Source organism: Hermetia illucens, chromosome 3 (genome assembly GCF_905115235.1).
Source record: "Hermetia illucens chromosome 3, iHerIll2.2.curated.20191125, whole genome shotgun sequence".
Lineage (NCBI taxonomy): Eukaryota > Metazoa > Arthropoda > Insecta > Diptera > Stratiomyidae > Hermetia > Hermetia illucens.
Window position 1 is genome coordinate 16897647 of NC_051851.1, and position 15866 is coordinate 16913512.

Here is a 15866-nt window from a genome sequence, read left to right on the forward strand (position 1 = left end):
GTGGAGGATATTCAGCTGGTACTTCCGTTGGCTTGGTCAGGGCAGCAGCGTGCTATCCCAGGTTCATAGCGGGGAAAACTGTCGCCAGCATAGATTGCAGGGGTTTCACCCTTTCCCTAAGTTTACTGATCGTTTTCGTCAGCAGCTTGATTTGAGTACTTAGCTCGCATTTCATCAAGCGCTGGCCTATCTAAGCATTTGTTGCTGTTTTTCGAAGTCATTGTCATCGGATGGCATGGGTAACTCCGCCCCACGTCATCCTCGGAAACGTCGTTATTATGCTGCTCCTAAAAACTGACAGTTGATAGCGGCGTGAAAATTTTCCCTGGGTAGGTACGAATGCCCGTTGATGGCAGTCCACTTTCTGTGAGTTTGAAAAAGCAGCAGTTAGATGCAGAGGGACCGCGACCGACATGCAAGTTGTTCGTTCGGAACAAATCTGCAGGCTGGGGGAGCCACTTTCCTTCGTGAATTCTGCGGACTGGCTCTGGGTCAGGGTTCTAAGAGTTTGGGGCATCAAAAGCACTAATTCGGCTCCTCAGTGCGACCATAGATATATACCTACCTCGCTCCCCCCGAATTCTCTTGATGCTTTCACTTTGGCTTTCGACACTCTCCACTCGCGAATTGGGGTGGGGGAATAGTCAGATTTATCCCCTAACGTGTTACATGTTCTATTCTCTATACATATGGCTTCACACTAGATCTGATAGTGGTGATTTAGCTGCAAAAGTCGACCGTGGGTCCGCTAAACCGTTGTATCTATAACCATTGCGGCGCCAAAGATTCAAATCTAATTTCAATTTGTTTGGATAGTGTTGTATGAGTGAGTCGTCTCTTACTCTTTGGAACTAGCATATCAAAATTTCAACTCAAAATCTCTCTCTCTCTTCGGAGATAACATAATCAAATTCGACCCTGATTTAAAAGCTCAACCTTGCGCCTAGTTCTTAAAAATATGTAGTGCGTCGTGGTACCTATGTGCGCGCCTTAGGAAATTAAGTTATACCAATTATTAATCGAGTACCAGTAGTGACGGGGTCCATTCTATTCAATTGGTTGCAATGATCAGGACAGTGCTATCAGTTCTGTGGCCCAAATGGGCACTGTTTTTGTGTATTTTACTATTTGTTGCCTATAAATGGCTAACATCCACCTATGACTTCTTCGAGAAGAAAAATGTGAAGCATGAAAAGCCAAAACTCTTCTTCGGGAATTACAGAGGATTAATATTACGACAAGAGTCACTATTTGATTTGGTCAAGCGGTTTTACCTGAAATTCAAAGATTACAAGTGAGTTAAGATTCTTTGCCAAAAGATACTCAATTTGAAAATTTTAGGTTGGAATTCATCTACAAATATTCATTGAACCTTGTTTTCGTAGTGGCATTAGAGTAGATAAGATTACAAGCTAATTGTAGTATAGTTATCGCCATTGAAATAGATAGTGCGGTTTGTGTTTGATGGATTTGAAAAATACTTCCCAACTTGACCGATTCAACTTCCCCATATTCCATAGTGTAGATAGTATTCACCTTGAAAAGCTTACAGTAAGAAAGAGGTGATAAATGAAGGGGTTAGTAAATACTAGTAGGTATACACATATGAGCAGATTCTAGTATTGCTACAATCGAGTGTGGGCCTAACGCTTTTCTCACTTCTCCGTGTTCCTTAAGGCGTGGCCTTCAGGATGTCCTTCCTCCAACAATCTTGATCCATCAATGGTACGCCAACTTACAAATCCGAGCAGTGATGCGCTGTCTTCGTTAACAGAATCTGCCTAGCACTTTCAGTGTTCGTCCTTCTGCCCTCCCTTCCAATACCCTTTTAGGTATCGGAGTGTGGTCCATACATTGAACGTAGGCATCCAGTACAACTTTCGAAGTTTTATTAATTTAGACCACTTCAGGGTCGTCAAATACTTGGTACAACTCCTGGTGGCATCCGATTCACCATTGGTCGCCCTCTTACTTAACTCTTATTATTCTCTTCAGGTCTCTCCAGCCGAAGGTATTGGGCATAGCACAGGTCTTATTATCGTTTCGTATACTTGGAGCTTTGCTTTCCTAGCTAGCTAGCACAAGGCTCTGATTGCAGGCTGAATTTGGCGTTTTATTTTATCCAGTTCATTCCCATTTCGTCATATATGTCAAGATGTACTCGTCCATCGTTATATGGTATCTAGTGGGTGTCATTTTCCTCTTTTTAAGGTTTTGTGTAAAACAAAACCTTATTAAAATCGATTCAATGTCTGTCTGTCTGTCTGTCTGTCTGTCTGTCTGTCACACGCATTTTTCTCCAAAACGGCTGAACCCATCCGAACGAAATTTGGTGGACAGATGGGAACTATGAAATCCCACGCATACAGTGAGTGGCATAAATTTAGGTGGAGTATAAAGGGGGGCTCCCCATACATGCAAAGGGGGGATTCAAAAATTTTTTTCACCGGATATAGTTGTGTAGGGTATCAAATGAAAGGTCTCGATTTGTACTTTCCGAAACTGATATTAGTTTTGGCATAAATTGCAAAGTGCGTAAGTAATGAGTCAAAATGTACGCACTTGAAGTGAGACAGGACTCATTTTCGGAAACTACCCAACCTAAAATTCCGAGAAAAATCAGAGTGGTGCGTCTAGATGAAATCTAGGCCTCAAAATATGTCCCATTCCGATATCTGCTCAAATAAACTTACTAATAATATATTACTACTTTTTAGAAATTTACTGGAAAACCCCCTTAAATACATCCTAGGACTTCCGAATTTTGTGCCAGCATAGTGGACAATATTTCGAATGTATTTGTTAAATTTCATCGAAATCAGGCAATTAACGCCAAAGTTATAGCAGTTCAAACTTAGCAATTTCGCACGAGTTTACTGCTTCCAAAGCCATGCAAATCAGATGCTGACGTCATAATTACCCGGAATAATTGACATTCGCGTGGAATATTAAAGTCGCATTTATGAAGAATCTATTTATCTGCCGCCCTTTTTAAGGTTTTTTGTAAAACACTTATGTGAAATCTAATCTTCGAGAGATGTCCCATTCCGGTATCTGCTGAAAAAATTTACTAATAGTATATTATCAACTTTTAGAAATAGACTAAAAAACTCTCCTTAGGTTCATCCTAAGTGTACTAAATTTTGCACCGACATAAAGGACAGCCTTGTGCATACACATGCCAGGTTTCATGAAAATCCAACTATTAGTGGGAAAGTTATGGCAGTTCAAACTTATCAATTTCGTGCTAATTAACAGCATTCTAAGCCATATATAATAATAAGATGCTGGCGTCATAATTAACGAGAATAATTGAAATTCGAGTGAAATACTAAAATTCCATTCAAGAAGAATCTAATTCTCCCTAGCCCTTTTTAAGGTTTTGTGTAAACACAAAACCTTATTAAAATCGGTTTACTGTCTGTCTGTCTGTCTGTCTGTCTGTCTGTCTGTCCGTCTGTCTGTCTGTCTGTCTGTCTGTCTGTCTGTCTGTCTGTCTGTCTGTCTGTCCGTCACACGCATTTTTCTCGGAGACGGCTATAGCGGTTGGCACCAAATTTGGTAGAAAGGTGGGAACTGTGAACGCTCACGCATACCGTGAGTTACATCCTTTTACGTCGAATTTAAGGGGGGGTCCCCATACATGCAAAAGGGGAGTGTAAATTTTTTTTTCATCAAATATAGTCATGTAGGGTATCAAATTAAAGGTCTCGGTTAGTACTTTTCGAAGCTGGTCTTAGTTTTCACATTTGTTGGAAAGGTGGGGAGTGCGGGTGGTTGAAAGTGACCATTCCTTTACGGGGGCCATTCTCAGAAACTACTCAACCGAAAAATCTGAAAAAAATCAAGAGGCTGCCACTATATAGTGCCTGGGCTCCGAAATACCTTCTACACTGATATCTGCATAAATAAAGTTAATAATAGTATATTACTATAATTTTTAGTAATTCGCTGCAGAACCCCCCTTAAATTCATGCTAGGACCACGAAATTTCGCAACAATATAGGGTATAATATAGAGCATAATCCTACCAAGTTTGGTGGAAATCGCACTATTACTAACAAAGTTATAATACGTCAAAATTGTCGCTTCTTTGCAAATTCAACACTATGAATATCAATATCATCCGAAAGTGGATATTCCCACATAATATATGCATATATTACGTGCTACGTACTAAGAAATACACAAAACCTTTCGTACCTGAAGCGTCCAGCTTCCGGTTTCCCGACTTGTTTTTTTTTTCCCGATGGAAGGTGGAAAGCTTCAAAAGCTACCGCAGGCTCCTGCCACACGGTTATGTGGGACTCTTACCCACTAAAACCACCTCCTTCTCCTTCCACTCTCCCCGCGGGACTCCCATTTGGTATTACGTCGCGGGGCTGGATCAGAATTTATTCTGCGCTCATGTCAACATTCGTGTTCCTCTCGCGTTCATTCTTTCGGATGACTTCCTCCTGCCTAAGCTTCTTTCCGATGGCTGTAATCACTTTTTCAACTTCGGTCCATATCCCCTTGGCTTTCACCATAAGCTCCATGATATCTTCGGGTGTAAAGTGCTCCCCGGTTGTAGCTTCTAATGTAGCCCTTTGGGTTTCGAATCTGGGGCAGTGAAAAAAGACGTGTTCTGCGTCCTCTGGAATGTTTGCACACTGTGAGCAATATGGCCAATCATCGCGCCCAAATCGGTACAGATATGCTCGATAGCCTCCGTGTCCGCTCAAGAATTGAGTTAGGTCGAAACCTACTTCGCCGTGAGGTCGCTCGATCCATTTCCGGATGTCCCATATGATTTTGTGAGTCCAACGGTCTTTTTCTGACTCGTCCCACTTCTCTTGCCATTCCGCGACAGTTTCAGCTCGTGCGAACTGTCGCCGACGGGCAGGAGATTCTCCGGTGAGGTACGTTCGATCGTAAAGTCGTTGTATTTCTTTCGCCAGAATCTCAATCGGGATCATTCCTGCTGTCTGTCTGTCTGTCTGTCTGTCTGCCTGTCCGTCTGTCTGTCTGTCTGTCTGTCTGTCTGTCCGTCACACGCATTTTTCTCGGAGACGGTTATAGCGATTGACACCAAATTTGGTAGAAAGGTGGGAACTATGAACGCTCACGCATACAGTGAATAACATCCTTTTACGTCGAATTTAAGGGGGGTCCCCATACATGCAAAAGGGGGGTGTAAAATTTTTTTTCATCAAATATAGTCATGTGGGGTATCAAATTAAATGTCCCGATTAGTACTTTTCAAGGCCGATCTTAGTTTTGACATTCGTTGGAAGGGTGCGGAGCGCGGGGGGTTGAAAGTCATCACTTCTTTAAGGGGGCCATTCTCAGAAACTACCAAACCGAAAAATCTGAAAAAAAATCAGGAGGCTGCCACTATATGGTGCCTGGGCTCCGAAATACCTTCCATGCCGATATCTGCTTAAATAAAGTTAATAATAGTATATTGCTACAATTTTTTGTAATTAGTTAGAAACCCCCCTTAAGTTCATCCTAGTACCATGAAATTTTGCAGTAATATAGGCTATAGTATAGAGCATAATCCTACCAAGTTTGGTGGAAATCCCACTATTACTAACAAAGTTATAATACCTCAAATTCGTTGCTTCTTTGAAAATTGAAGACTATGAATGTCAATATCACCCGAAAGTGGATACTCTCACATAATATATGCATATATTACGTGCTACGTACTAAGAAATACACAAAACCTTTCGTACCTGAAGCGTCCAGCTTCCGGTTTCCCGACTTGTTTATATTTGATGTTGGTTAAATTGTTTTCATTCGCTAATAATATTAACCTGAGGGCGTGAAGCGTATGAGGTTGACCGTTATCAACACAGGGCTTTCCATCAAGTGATTTATTTAAATCGCTTTCTAGAAAATTGAGGGCAATGGAGTTTTTAGCTATATTACACGGAGCTGTCGTGCACTCGTCGCTCCTCACATCTTTTTCTTATTCTTCAGCCTTCAGTTCACAAACGGGGTCGGTTCGTGGTGATCGGTTTCGTCATTTTATTTTATCAAATGCCTGATCAGGATGTAATCGCGAGACCTTTAAATCCCCATCCAGCGTATCAAGCCACTATTGTTTTGGCCGGCTTTTTGGTTGCTTACCATTGCTTTCGATGTTCTGATCAATACTGGTTGTTGAATTCTCGTTAGCGTGAATTACGTGACCACACCATCGAAAACGCCTCTCTTGCAGTTTTTCCACGATCAATGCAAACCCATATCGATCGCGGATATTCTCATTTCAGGCGTAATCAAAACGTGTCACGCCACCAGTGCAATGCAACATCTTCGTCCCCATTACCGCAAGACGGCGTTCATTGTCCTTTATAGTCGGCCAACACTTAGAACTATAGAGAGTGGTAGACGGATGACATTGCAGTAAATTTTAGATTTGGGACGTGCGCTGATACGTCGATCACAAAGAACACCAGTTGGGGAATGCCACTTCATCCAGGTTGCATTAATGCGTGAAACAATTTCATTACGCAGTTCTCCATTAGCTGATAGCGTTGACTCGAGATTTTTAAATCGCTGAGTTCTGACAATAGCAGTAACCTGCCTTCGAGATACTTAAATCGCTCAATTCTGGCAATGGCAGTAACCTGCCCAGAACTGAACGATTTCAATATCTCGGGTCAATGCTATAAGCCAATGGAGAACTACGTTATGCTCCTCACATTGGGAAACACAAAACCTTTTATACCTGAAGCGTCAAGCTTCCGGTTTCCCGACTTGTTTTGTCATAATTTTCGTCTTGTTTTCTTTAATTGGTAGACCAACTTCGTTTCCAATTTTATCGAGGTCATCCGGATATGGGACAATTGTGGAAGATATACAGAACAGCGTCCCTGTTACGGCCACAGGCAACTTTCGTATAACCTACTGCAATGCCAGATTCAGCAGTAGAGATCCCAGCCAATCTCCTTGTTTTATGCCGCTGTTTGTCTGTAGTATATTTGTCAGGCTCACCTAGGGCGCTCGCAGGCCTTAGCGTATCTGAGAACATTCTCCAGAGGCAGAGAGTGTGCTGATTCTTCATTAAAAAAAACCTTACCACTTACTTACTTCGTCTGACACCTGAGGAGGCCGGGCAGCTGTATAAAAAAGTGCAGGGCCGTCTACTCTTCATCCTCACAATGGCTGCACATTGCCGAAACAACGACCCCAATATTTCACAAATGGTAGTTTAAGGAGGAGTGTCCCGTTAAAAGCCCTACTATGGTTTTCATACCCCCTTCTTAAGGGTCTACAAAAATGCCGCTAGTGTCCCCAGGTATTTTCACAAAGACTTTTGCCTGTCGGCAAGAGTTCAAACTTCACCACACAGCCGCGTGAATCCTTACAATTTCACCGTTTAGAGTAGACTTGACAGTGGATGGCCGGATTCCAAAAGCTGGTTCTGGCCCCACCATTGTGGATCCAGACCCTCGGCGAGCCAGTCTGTCAGACTCCTCACTAACAGTAATGTTTGAGTGTCCCAGCACCCACATCAAAATGTTTCGTTCAGTCGGCCGAGTTTCAGCAGCACCTGATGACAACTCCACACCAAATAGCTTGATATGTCGTTCCTGTTCAGTACTGATAATGCTGCCCGACTGTCGGAACTGATTCGAATGATGCGACCCCTCCACACGCCTGGAATATGATCGTCAAATTTCCGAGGAGACAGACCAGTTCTATAATCGGATTCTCCGAGAACACCCCTGCACCCGATTCATCTTCCATGATTGACCCGTCGGGGAAGATTCCTAAGTTTGTAATCTGAAAAGACCCGTGACCATCTATAGACCATTCTTCTCTTTTGGTCATTACGACAGTGTATATCTTTTCAAAGGCGAATCTGGAAACCATTTGATCGCCAGCGTCAGAGTTACCGGATCTTTGTCAAGGAATTTCCAGATAGACGCATGATCAATGATTGGCCGTCTTTCCACGCTTCAATGGTATCGAGTCTATATGTGTCGTTGGTTGCTTGCCACTTCACCTCTAAATGAATGGTGGGTAGATTTAGGATAACTTCAAGTGCCGCAGTCGGCGTAGTACTCATTGCTGCAGTACAACCAAGCTTCTGAACCTACGTTAGCAGGTTCCTACTACTAACAAGGTTCAGTCTCAGCCCCTAGACGATGCATGCATACATCAAAATGGGTTTTATTATGAATGTATACATCCAATGTATCCATTTTGGTGAAAGTCCCCTGGTCTTACCTATCGCATTCCTACAGCACCAGAGCAATCTGCAGGATTTCTGATACTCCTTCTGGTATAGTGCTTCTACGTTCACTTAGAGTCAAAATGTACTCCTAAATACTTGACTGTTTGCGCCAGCTGGATTTCCGCCACTGCTAAGGTTGGTAGCGTATAGTTGCCTCGTCTGACTTTCCTAGTGAACATAACTAGTCCACTATTCCCCGCGTTCACCGTGAGTCCATTGCGGAAGCACCAACTGTGGATTTCGTGCAGAGTTGCATTCAAGCGGTCACATACTGTGTCTGCAAACGGCTAGGTTATCCGCAAATGCTGCGCGAAGACTTGCCTTCAAGGAGCCATAGCAGAGTATCCATTATCAGGAGCCATAACAGAGGAGGGGTAACAGGGGAAGGGCCCTTACGGGCAGCCCTAAGACGGATTTTTCTTAAATTCTAGCATGTGAAGGATCCAACTGATCAAAAGCGGGTCGATTCCATGCTGTCTTGCCGCATCACAAATTGCCGTGAATATGGCATAATGTAAGGCACCTTCGATCGACATTACCTTTTCAGTTTTTGCCGTGAGCTCATGGAATGCTGTCTCCGTGGATTTGCCTTTCTGGTAGGCGTGTTGCCTATGGTTAAGTGGCCTCTTACGAATGTATGTATCCCTTACGAACCGATCTAACTAGTATTTCTTGTACTCTCAGTGGAAAGGACGTTCGACTAATCGTTAAACTTTTTTGCGTCCGTGTAGATGGCTTCCCCTGGTTTGAGAATAAGTATCACCTTCACATAACACCAGTTAATTGGAATATAAGCGTGTGCTAGGCATGCACGATATATATTCCAAATAGGTAGACCCAGGTTAGCTATTTCCTCTATTACTATCGCAGGAATGATGCCATTCTGGCCTGCAGACTTGTACCTATGGAACGAGTTAAATGCACATTTTACTCGCTCCAGTGATACTACTTTACATACCACATTCCAGTCTCTCGGTTGAGGGCTGTTTAGAGATATGAGCCACCGCTGTATGCATCTGTCTGCCTTGTGATGAGATTTTGGATGCTGCCTGGAAAGTGCACTTCAAGCAACGTAAATAACCCAGCTTCTGGCTACGCTCTTCAACAAGGATCCGCTTCAGCTTTGAGGTTACTTCGAGAGAGTTAATCTTTGGTTAATCCCTTGCGAGGATGCAGTGTTCGCACTGCTCAGTCTCGTTACCGGATGAATTACAGTCATCATACAAGACCCATTCGTCGGCTTCGATAACTTTGGCTGCAAATGAAGGCCTAACCGTTGCTGGCCAAGCCCTCTTTTCTGCCTTTTATGTCGAAGAGTTGGGATTGTCCGTTTCCCCTTAGCCGCAGGTGCCCCGAATGATCCTTTTCCCTCAACCTTGGCACAGCCCGTGAATTGTGATTTGCACGGAGGTGGTTTGCCAAGAGGCGGTTTGTCCGAAGACTATTTGGTGTCCGTGTACGGGTGCTTACCCATGGGCAAGGCTTTTTCCTGAGCAAGTGGCGCCGATTGGAACCCAGGGTCAGGAGCGCTGACAGAAGGGGCCTGCTTCGTCTCTTCTGTTAAGGACTGGGTGCCAGCTAGACTGGTTCACACCTGAATAAATGGACAATCTGGGTCTAGGCTCGCCCGTTTACTCAGGGTTGAATCGTCACGATCGAGATGTCATTTTGCTTTTCTAATGGGTTTTTGTTCTTTTTGTTCCTCATAATTGGCTGCCATAGCCTCAGTTTTATCGGGGAAGGTAAGTCAATCTCCGTAGAGCACCTATTTATCGAGAAGAGGCTAGCTGAAACTGGGGTCGCCTGGTACCCAGAATTCACCGTTTACGGCCACATCTTAACCCCTGTAACCAATGAGCCCCCGCGCGGTGGTTACACCTTGGCTTTGGGTTTTGATTACCGCTCAAGGACGGATACGCATTTGGACTAGCTTACTTACACCCTGCCACCGCCCATGCATTAAAAACACTTGCCCATTTCTCGACAGGGCCGGGGACCTTCCTGCCATGCCGGGATCTGTTACCAAAAGAGATCAGGTAGGATTTACGATAGTGGAATCACTCCAACTATAGTTTATTTATCTCTTTCCCTGATTTGAGCATTTTATTTTTGTTTTGTTAAGGATAGTACAAAATACGTTGCCTCAAACCCTCCTCCTCTACCTGGGCTTGGGACGATCATACTATGTTAATAGGGGGATTATCATAAATCGACATTTATTTGCGGCATTGGAGCAACTTCCACTTCCCTTACCAACCCAATCTTGGAATTTCTTTCGTCACAGTGTACACTATGCTGTGCCTCCCACACTCTGTTACGGTAAAGAATCTCTAGTGCGTTGCGCTCTCTATCGCTCGCAGCAAATCAACTGAGTATTCATCCCCTTACGTTCACCAATCCGCGTTCACATTTTTGTAGCCAGCCAGGCGCAAACTCCTTTTGGGTTATGGTAAATAACTTTATCCGTGCCAGAAATACAGATATTTTCTTATGGAGGCTTAGCTGTCATCATTGCTGGACGAAAGCCGATTGGTGAAAGCAACTGTATTGAAATTGGGGACCGACGCATTGCTCTGTTTCTCTGTAAACAGACACAGTAGGGATAGGCAAATGAAGGTAAGCGACCATCAGCTGGTCCTTTTCGAGGCCCATGCCGGTACCCCTTTTGTTACGCATATTTGCATTTCTGAATCTACTGTAAATCGCTATGATTGGTTGAAACTTCACTGACAAGGGAAGGAAGGCTATGTGCTCGAATAATGTGCCGCTAGTGACGGCGGAATGAAAATTACGTTATTTACAGATTTTGCACCATTGTTTTTATGGCCACTAAGACCATAGCTTACCATGTCACCTTTGGTAGGACTCTTCTGGACTGCGTACAACCACTTATAGAAAGCGACTTTATCTAGACATTTACGTTGGTGCGTGACGCTGCACACTTGACCATTAGGTCACGAAGGTCTGCCTTTTCCGAGCTATCAGCGTCATTCGAACCTATTTGAGTCCTCTTTGGGTTGAGTCACTTACTATCCAAGGCATAATTGACGCTTCACTAGTACGATAGTTTCAAAGTTTGCAGGTTGTTCGCGCCCAGGCGGAAAGGCGTACTCTCTAGAGCCCTACCACCTCACTTCAGTTAAGTCCTGATTATCCATTTGATATAGCCAAAGTGATTGCTCAAGTTGAGGAAAGGGAGTATTCTAAGACCCCCCGATACCATCGTAGGGGAACGTCTGCACATTCCAGAAACCGATCGAAAACCGTTTTCAAAAACCAAAGATCTTAGTCGTGAGGTCAACCAATATTCGAGGTGTTGATGACGTTTCAATGGCAAGATAGTTTCCAAAGTTTCAAATTGGTATCTCATGAATTTCTGTCCCTTTTAGTCCTGGTGGTTTTACGTGAATTCCCGCGGTGTCGACCTAACCCCACTGTCCTCTTCGGACACAAATTGATTTGGAGACCACAATCAGAGCCCTACTGTGACTGGTACAGCGGTACTGGTTTATTCTAAGTGCAGGCACAGCATTCATACTGGTGTATGCAAGGTCTCTCTTGCATTGCCTATGACGTGGGCACAACCATAGCCACTATACACCTCAACAAGAGAGAACACATACACCAGGATTTATTAAAAAAGTTGACTGACGGTTTCGTCTAAGGCAGAGGCAACTCATCTGAGAGCAGCGTGACAGAAAGTAGGGACAAGGGGTAATCGCTCCACCTATATATAACCGCAAACACGACATGAGTGCGAATTATATTGAAGTGAAATCCGTCGTAAGTTTAACCCTAAACCAGGCCGAGGTGAATTTTTTGTTGAAGATGTGGGGGTCCTGACATACCCCAGGAATTCTCCTGAGAAATATGAACTCAGAAGACCATCGTGGTTTCTATGGTACCAGATCATCTCCGATGAGGCTTCGTGGCAAGTGAGTCCCGTGCAGACTCCGGTCTGTTTACCATAATTAGGCCTCGGGGTATTCGCCTACTGCATCACGACCAAGAAGTCAATGGGAATACAGCGTTTGCCGGTGTTACACTTGGAGGTTCTTCGTGACCACTTGGTGATCATGATAAATTAGGAAAGCCTTCCTCCTCCACAAATATATATTTGTTGATGAATTCCCCTAAGTTAGTGTACTTCATTCAAGCAAGAATCCCTAGAATATGCCTTTCATTATAGGGAATAGATATGCATTCATATACCAAATATCTGGTGACATATTCCTAATTATTTTCTAGGTCACATTTACATCTTTCAGATATTATGGAACGTACGAAGTGCGCAATCCAGTTCTCGTTATATCCAGCCCCGAAATTATCAAGCAAATTGGTATCAGGGACTTCGAATACTTTCTAAATCATCGCGTTATCTTAGACGCTGAAGATGAGCCGCTCATCGGCAACTCTCTAATTTCTTTGAAGGATCAACTGTGGAAAGACATGCGAGGCACCCTCAGTCACGCTTTCACAGGGAGTAAAATGCGCCAAATGTTTCAATTGGTGGACGAATGCAGTCATAATGCCAGTAAATTTTTAAAATCTGAAGCCAAAGGGAAAGGACTGATAGAAATGGAATTGAAAGACCTTTTTACACGCTTCACCTACGACGCCATAGCAACATGCGCTTTCGGAATCCAAGTGAATTCGTTATTGGAAAAGAATAATCAATTTTATCATATGTCGAGAAAGGCTACGAACCTCTCCGGGTTTACAGCTATCAAGTTCTTCTTGTTTACGAATTTTCGTAAAATAATGAAGGTAAGCCTTTCCATCCTCATTTTACCTCATTTTAATGAACCCAGATTGGTCATAGGTAATCCTTCTTTATTGCAGTTTTTCAAAGTCAAGTTGTTCGATAAAAAATTCTCAAAATACTTCTATAGTCTCGTGTTGGATACGATGCAAGAAAGAGCCGCGAAAGGGATCATTCGTCCAGACATGATCCACCTTCTCATGGAAGCTCGTAGAGGAGCTCTGCAAGCATATGACATCGGCAAATCCGACATTGATGAAGGTTTTGCCATACTTCAAGAATCAGGTGTGGGTCAAAACATAGTGAAGCATATTTGGACCGAGGGCGAGTTGGTCGCCCAGTGCTTCGGATTCTTCATCGGAGGTTTCGAAATGTCCTCCGTTTTAATGTGTTTCTGTGCTCACGAGCTAATGGAGAACCCCGACATTCAACAAAAACTAATTGAGGAAATCGATCAAGTCCGCGAAGGATTGGGGCACAGATCTTTGACATACGAAATACTTCAACGAATGCAGTACATGGACATGGTTATATCAGAAACGCTGAGAAAATGGCCCCCAGCTGCAGCTACGGACCGGGTTTGCAACAAGCCTTATGTTATAAGTGATGAAGCAGGCAAAACTGTAAAATTGTATCCAGGAGATGTCATTTCAATACCTATCGCTGGTCTTCACCATGATCCAGACTACTTTCCTAACCCAGATATATTCGACCCCGAACGATTTAGTCCGGAAAACAAAAACCAAATAAATCCATTCACATATCTACCGTTTGGAGTTGGCCCAAGGGGCTGCCTTGGTAATTAATCTAGAACCGTTAATTAAAAATTTCAAATTCAAACCATCCTTCATTTCAGGTTCCAGACTTGCATTGATGGAAACCAAAGCAATTATTTTCCATCTGCTATCAGAGTTTACTTTTGAAGCCTCTCCACGATCCCGTATTCCAGTAGCGTTGAAACGAGGGAGCTTCCAACTCAGGGCGAAGTGCGGATTTTGGATAAATTTTAAACCTAGAAAATAGATTTACTCATTTACTGTCACTTATTGTACTCATAGAAATAAATTAATATGATAAGCCAAAAAATTAAATATAAGTAGTGATTTGCATCTAACACCTTAAATTTTATCTTCAACACGCTCGACGTTGTCTCTGTCAATAATACAAAACAGTTTGTTTGCTAGTATTCCAACTAAGATGACCCTTGCTCATATTCTACCTTCACCCAGAGTCTTCTTTTATCTCCGCTAAATGTAACCCTTGGCGGTCAAAAGTTAGTATAGGTCCCAGGGCGCCTGCTGAACCAACACCAACATCTCTACTACCTAACCAACCACCACCACGGAGTGATTGCTAGGAGTTCTTTCTTCATAAAAAGCTGCAAACGGAGAAGGATGAACAGCAGCAGCCCGGCGACAATCCTTCTGCACTGGAAAACGTGCTAAGTGTCGCAAAACAACGTGTTCTGGTCACCGACATCCACTGGTTCCACTTTCAGCGATGTTGAATTGTCAGCACTTATCTGTTGGAGCTATTGGTCCTTTTCCTGTCCCGTTATCAACTCTTATTTTTCTTCAACCTTTGTCGCGTTCACAAGCGGGGTCGGCTCGTCGTATCGAACGTTCGCTTCTCCCTTGACGTGAACGATGTTGGTTAAAAATTCAGCTATGTACCTGACGAGGTGAAGCTTTATCCACCTTTTGCCTGAACACGTAGATCAACGACTTATAATCAATCTTAATAACAAACTGCACGCCCTCCCAAAATGGCGAAAGTGCCGAACGGTACAGTAGATGGCCAACAGCTGAGGTTGAAAGCTTCCTGTGGAAGAATGCTATTGGAAGCCAGCTGTCACAGTGTTGTTGTTTCAAGACGGCACTTACGGACACGTCCGATGCTTCGGTTACCCATGCAATTGGTGCGTTCGGTTAGAAGTGCACCAGCAATGTTGTGTTCGCTAGGCTCTTTGTACAAGCACTGAAGGCCTGGTCTGCCTGTGTTGTCCACGTAATCCCCTTTTTCCCGTTCCTCACTAGGTCATTCAATGGTGCTCGAAGCGTAGCGGCGTTAGGAACAAAACGTCTGTAAAAATTAAGGACTCCTCGAAATCGTCTGGTTTCTTTGGCAGTGGTTGGACATTTGTACTTCTAGATTGTCTCAACACGGGACCATAGTGGTAAAATTCCACGTTCGTCAATCGTGTGGCCCAAAACTCGATTTCGTTGGTTCCGAATACACACTTCGACATGTTCACCACGAGACCGTAGTCAGTAGACGCTGAACTCGTAAAGGCCAAATGTCGTTGTCACGGCGGTTTTGGGGATATCCGCCTCGTCGATTGGTATTTGGTGGAATGCTCTGTAAAAGTCAATCTTGGAGAAAACGCGGTTTTTCTTTTAGTTCAGCGACGATATCCTGAATGTGCCGCATTGGATATCGATCCGGGGCTGTTACCGCGTTTAATCTCCGGAAATCCCTACATGGTCTCCAAATTCCGTCCTTTTCGAGGTCGAATGCAAGGGACTGGACTGTTCAACGGGCGGCAATAACCCATGTTGACCATGTACTCAAATTCCTTTCTCGATATCTCCAGCCGATCGGACTTCAGACATCGAGGCCTCTCTGCAACGGGCGGTTCTCTGGTAACAATGTAGTGTTGGACTCCATGTTGGCAATTGGTTTCAATCGAGGGGTTCGTTATGTGGGGAAACTTTTTAAGTAGCTGATGGTACGTTGAGTTGCCTGACACTGTAAAAACGGATCGATACTCCATTGCAAGCGCTGTAACTAGTTTTCTGATGACTCGCCCTGGGAATCCAAGAATAAGGTTTTTGGCACTCCCGTGCGTATTCTCGGAACTTTCGGTGGAAATAG

The 15866-nt window shown here is 43.7% G+C and overlaps 1 protein-coding gene across 3 annotated transcripts; it reads left to right on the top strand.

Moving 5' to 3' along the window:
* The first annotated feature begins 772 nt into the window (after positions 1–772).
* On the top strand, positions 773–14091 carry LOC119652883 (probable cytochrome P450 9f2). 3 transcript variants are annotated; one of them, XM_038057248.1, is made up of 4 exons: positions 779–1294; positions 12499–12997; positions 13073–13790; positions 13849–14090. In XM_038057248.1, the coding sequence occupies exons 1-4, from the start codon at positions 1065–1067 to the stop codon at positions 14013–14015; spliced, it is 1614 nt and encodes a 537-aa protein (XP_037913176.1). In that variant the 5' UTR covers positions 779–1064; the 3' UTR covers positions 14016–14090. The 3 variants fall into 3 exon arrangements, with proteins under 3 accessions (XP_037913177.1, XP_037913176.1, XP_037913178.1); XM_038057250.1 differs by having other exon boundaries at positions 1184–1294; positions 12479–12997; positions 13849–14091; XM_038057249.1 differs by lacking the exon at positions 13849–14090 and having other exon boundaries at positions 773–1294; positions 13073–13798.
* The last annotated feature ends 1775 nt before the right edge of the window (positions 14092–15866 follow it).